Source organism: Corticium candelabrum, chromosome 13 (assembly GCF_963422355.1).
Source record: "Corticium candelabrum chromosome 13, ooCorCand1.1, whole genome shotgun sequence".
Classification (NCBI taxonomy): Eukaryota; Metazoa; Porifera; class Homoscleromorpha; order Homosclerophorida; family Plakinidae; genus Corticium; species Corticium candelabrum.
In genome coordinates, this window is record NC_085097.1 from 5,278,906 (window position 1) to 5,283,905 (window position 5,000).

At 40.0% G+C, this 5,000-nt stretch overlaps 1 protein-coding gene across 1 annotated transcript in view; it reads left to right on the forward strand.

Moving 5' to 3' along the window:
• Positions 1–248: 248 nt before the first annotated feature.
• LOC134188786 (ceramide synthase 1-like) overlaps positions 249–5,000 on the forward strand; it is an 8,519-nt gene continuing 3,767 nt past the window's right edge. Inside the window, exons 1-2 of the mRNA XM_062656985.1 lie at positions 249–498; positions 2,208–2,364. Coding sequence (XP_062512969.1) covers positions 289–498; positions 2,208–2,364 — 367 coding nt within the window. The 5' untranslated portion in view covers positions 249–288. The remainder of the gene's footprint in view (positions 499–2,207; positions 2,365–5,000) is intronic.

The following is a 5,000-nucleotide window of genomic DNA, read 5'->3' on the forward strand; positions in this document are numbered from 1 at the left end:
GTGTGTGTGTGTGTGTGTGTGTGTGTGTGTCTAGCTGCTTTTAATTTAATTACAATAATTGAAATTTACTAAATAATTAATTTAATTACTTTATTTATTAATAATTTTAATATTAAGCAACGTAATTAATTCCAAGTAGTTTGCATCAAATATGCGAATTCCACTGACTATCACAGTAACTCACTAACCCACACTCCTAAGTAGGGTCCTAAATTATACGGGACTTTTAATTGTTGGTCCACGTGACTCCCGCCGTTGCCCTAACTCTTTCAACCGTCTAGTCCGACCATGTCGAGCCCCGTAGAAGTTCTAACGAACATCTGGTCGACATGTCAATTACAACTCTCACCTACTGATCCGTCTAAGTACCTTGTACAAGAATTCATCGAAGACATGGTGCATCACACGTCGATGGAGGTGATAGACGTCGTTTATTGTGTCCTAGTAGCCGTCGTCTTCACTGTCGTTCGAGCAGGATTGAATCGCTGTGTGTATGAGGTAAGATCTCACTTGGTAATTATCGATTTGTGTTGTGACATCAAACTGTAGGCGCGTCCGCCTTGTGTGATACCTTCTTTGGGTGGAGAATACAAGTTTAGGATTTGTGATTTTTTGTGGTTTATATGGATTGTAGAAATGTGTTAATTTAAATTTGGTTTAACACACACACACACACACACACACACACACACACACACACACACACACACACACACACACACATACACACACACGCACACACACACTTTTTCTTGTCTGTTTGTTTGTCTGTCTGTTTGTCTGTCTGTTTGTCTGTCTGTTTGTCTGTCTGTTTGTTTGTCTGTCTGTTTTGTCTGTCTGTTTGTTTGTCTGTGTTTGTTTGTCTGTCTGTTTGTTTGTTTGTCTGTTTGTTTGTTTGTCTGTTTGTTTGTTTGTCTGTTTGTTTGTCTGTGTTTGTTTGTCTGTCTGTTTGTTTGTTTGTCTGTTTGTTTGTTTGTCTGTTTGTTTGTTTGTCTGTTTGTCTGTCTGTCTGTCTGTCTGTTTGTCTATTTGTCTGTCTGTCTGTCTGTTTGTTTGTCTGTCTGTTTGTCTGACTGTTTGAGCAGGATTGAATCGCTGTGTATACGAGGTAAGATCTCACTTGGTAATTATCGATTTGTGTTGTGACATCAAACTGTAGGCGCGTCCGCCTTGTGTGACACTTTCTTAGAGTGGAAAATACAAGTTTAGGATTTGTGTCTATTGTAGTTTATATGGATTATAAAAATGTGTTAATTTAAATTTGGTTTAACACACACACACACACACACACACACACACACACACACACACACACACACACACACCACACACTTTTTCTTGTCTGTCTGTTTGTCTGTTTTTTGTCTGTTTGTCCCTTTCTTTGTTTGTCTGTTTGTTGGTCTGTTTTTTGTCTGTTTGTCCCTCTCTTTGTTTGTCTGTTTGTTTGTTTGTCTGTTTGTTTATTTGTCTGTTTGTTTATTTGTTGGTCTGTCTCTTTGTTTGTTTGTTAGTCTGTTGGTCTGTTTGTTTTGTCTGTTTGTTTGTTTGTTTGTCTGTTTGTTTGTTTATTTGTTGTCTGTCTCTTTGTTTGTCTGTTTGTTTATCTGTTTTTTGTTTGTTTGTCTGTTTCCTTGTCTGTCTGTCTATCTGTTTGACTGTTGTATTTTATACGTTCTGTCATCGACTTGCATGCGTAATGAACACATCGACTTTTACTTTCTCAAGTGACACGTGGAATGTACCAAGTAACAACTCATATTACTCCACGGTTGTTACCCTCTTGTGACACACTGAAACAAAATCAACAAACAAAGTGCATATCAGTAGTCACATAGCACACATCGATCTCAATGATTGAGACACATAATTGGCACTTTATGACATTCTGGACGGAAACAGAACGTCATGACAACTCAACTCTATTGCTAAGTGCTCCAACTGTCACAAGATTATTTCTATTTAGTCGTCGTTATTGGCTGTAAAGACGAAATATAGTTACTGAGTGTGAACCTCAGACAAGAGGAGATCCGATGTGTACCATACTGTGATGCTATAACAGACAAGTTTGAGTATCCAATTGGTAGGGGTTAATTACAGGCATTTTAGATGGTAGTTGCATTTTGATCAAGCCGTATGAGTTTACTGTCTAACGTGCTGGTTGTCGTATTGAACTGTGAGAAATAATTGATGCCCTTTTTGTTTGATAGCCATTTGTGAAGAAAGTGGATATGGATGAAAAGGAGGCGCTTAAGTTTCCTGAGAGTGCATTCAAGGTGTTGTACTACGCGTTGTCGTGGGGTTTTTGCTATTACCTTGTTGTGACCAAGTATGAGCTTTGGAATCATCCCGTTGACGTCTGGAAAGGTGAGTTGTGTGTGTGTGTGTGTGTGTGTGTGTGTGTGTGTGTGTGTGTGTGTGTGTGTCTGTGTGTGTGTGTGTGTGTGTCTGTGTGTGTGTGTGTGTGTGTGTGTGTGTGTGTGTGTCTGTGCGTGCGTGCATGTGTGTGTGTGTGTGTGTGTGTCTGTGCGTGCGTGTGTGTGTCTGTGTGTGTGTGTGTCTGTGTCTGTGTGTGTCTGTGTGTGTCTGTCTGTCTCTCTTTGTGTGTCTATCTGTCTGTCTGTCTGTCTCTGTCTGTCTGTGTGCACGTGCTCGTGTGTGTGTGTGTGTGTGTGTGTGTGTGTGTGTTTGTCTGTCTGTCTGTTTGTGTGTCTGTCTGTCTGTCTTTGTCTGTCTGTCTGTGTGTACGTGCACGCATGTGTGTGTGTGTGTGTGTGTGTGTGTGTGTGTGTGTGTGTGTGTGTGTATGTGTGTGTGTGTGTGTGTGTGTGTCTGTTTGTGTGTCTGTCTGTCTGTCTGTCTGTCTCTGTCTGTCTGTCTGTGTGTGTGTGTGTGTGTGCACGTGTGTGTGTGTGTGTGTGTGTGTGTGTGTGTGTGTGTGTGTGTCTGTCTGTCTGTCTGTCTGTCTGTCTGTTTGTCTGTGTGTATGTGCACGCATGTGTGTGTGTGTGTGTGTGTGTGTGTGTGTGTGTGTGTGTGTGTGTCTGTGTGTGTGTGTGTGTGTCTGTCTGTCTGTCTGTCTGTCTGTCTGTCTGTCAAATTTTCATATATTTTTATACATCAAAGCTAATACAGGTGAAACTAAAGTAACAGCTAATGAACAACAAGTGTCACAACTACAATTACAATTACACAAATAACAATTAGCATTAAAAAGCTTCCCTACGGAGCCTACAAACTGAAATTTAGTTTACTGAATTGAAAGTTGAACAACATCTAAACTCTGGTCAGTATTCTGTCCATATGTTACTCTGATCATCTTTCTAGCCAACACCGAGGCATTGCAACGCTGAAGTTGTACTGACAAGCGTCTTCTCCAATGTGTTTTAAAATCTGAGGGATTGTTTCTTCCTTCTTCATCTCTATATAGTTTGGAAAGTTTATTGAGGAACGTTGATGCTTCTTCTCCCCACCCACCAAAGTGCTCGAAAACTAGTGGAATAAGGGTAGGAGTGTACCCTCCAGGCAACTGCTCTTGAGAATATTTGCTATGTTTGATGTCTTCTCTTCTTCTTGCTGCAGCTCCATTCGTAGTTGCTGCACTTCGCAGAATGTCCTGGCTCCAGGGGTGAGCAAGGGCCACATCAAGCTCGACATTTCCCCCACATGTTGAGTCAAACACAACAATGTCTGCTCTATTGTTGGATGTTGTATATCTATCTTTTGGTTCAATTTGATGCTGGCATTGTAGACTGTTCATGCATTCAGACCAGCACAAAACAACAGAATTGTGAGACCAAACTGGGCCTCCACCCATTTTGCATGTTAGTAAATGGTACCCTTCAACATCTAGTGACTGTCTATCTGTCTGTCTCTGTGTATGTGTGTGTGTGTGTGTGTGTGTGTGTGTGTGTGAGAGAGAGAGAGAGAGAGAGAGAGAGCATTTGTGAATGACAACAGTACATTATTGTTTGTTCATAACAATGGTCATTGTTTGCACTGAGAACAATGGATGCATTAGATTGAGTGAATTTGCCCACACATTGACTATACTTGAATAATACGTATTGACATAGTTTATGTATGATAATAGTAACCAGCAACTGAATGTGTATTCATCACTCTTTGACAGTTATAAGCTGTTTGAAGAACTATTCTCAACTAATAATTAATATTATTTATTTATTATGATTAGATTAAATATTATTTATTGATTGTGATAAATTAGTATTTATAAACTTTATTACTACAGTAGGACACCACTTATCCGACAGGCATGGGACCAAAAGGACGTCAGATAACTGAAAACGTTGGATAACTGACGTGTTTTGAAAGATGCTCAACGTCTAATTGTACATGTAACAACTAATACAGTACAACTTCTTTGACTAGGGAGAACACTAATGGGAACTGTCAAGACTTAAAGTAACCACTCATCTTAGTCTGGATCAATGCTTTTGCTCTTCTCGCTGTAGTTTTCATCAGCAGCCCATTCAGTAGGACCATTGTGCTTACTGAAAGTTCAGGTTGTTCTTCCAGGTACTGAATGACCATTTCTAGAGCTTCACATTTAATTTGACAACACGTGGATCACGGATACAGTACTGTACGCACAGGAATCGTATATCCTAGCGTGCGCACAGCCTCGCAGTTCAGACAAGCCATGCACCATCGGATAATCCGTGCTGTTGGATAACTGAGTGTTGGATAAGTGGTGTCCTACTGTATTACCATTGTCATTATTAATTATTGTTCATTACTATTAATAACTAATAATTATAACTTCAAGAATTTATTTTATTTTTTAATCTTATGACAGATTTTTATATTTTATATTAACCAGATATATACAATGCTATCTGTTGAGTAAGGCAGCCTTCAGTTTACTGAGAGTAATGTGTCGCTATGTCTCTCCATCATGGGCAAGTGAGGTCTTTACCCCATTTGGGCGTCCAGCAACCCAGCAGGTGAGCCCAGCAGGGTACATGTTTGTGTGTAGTCCA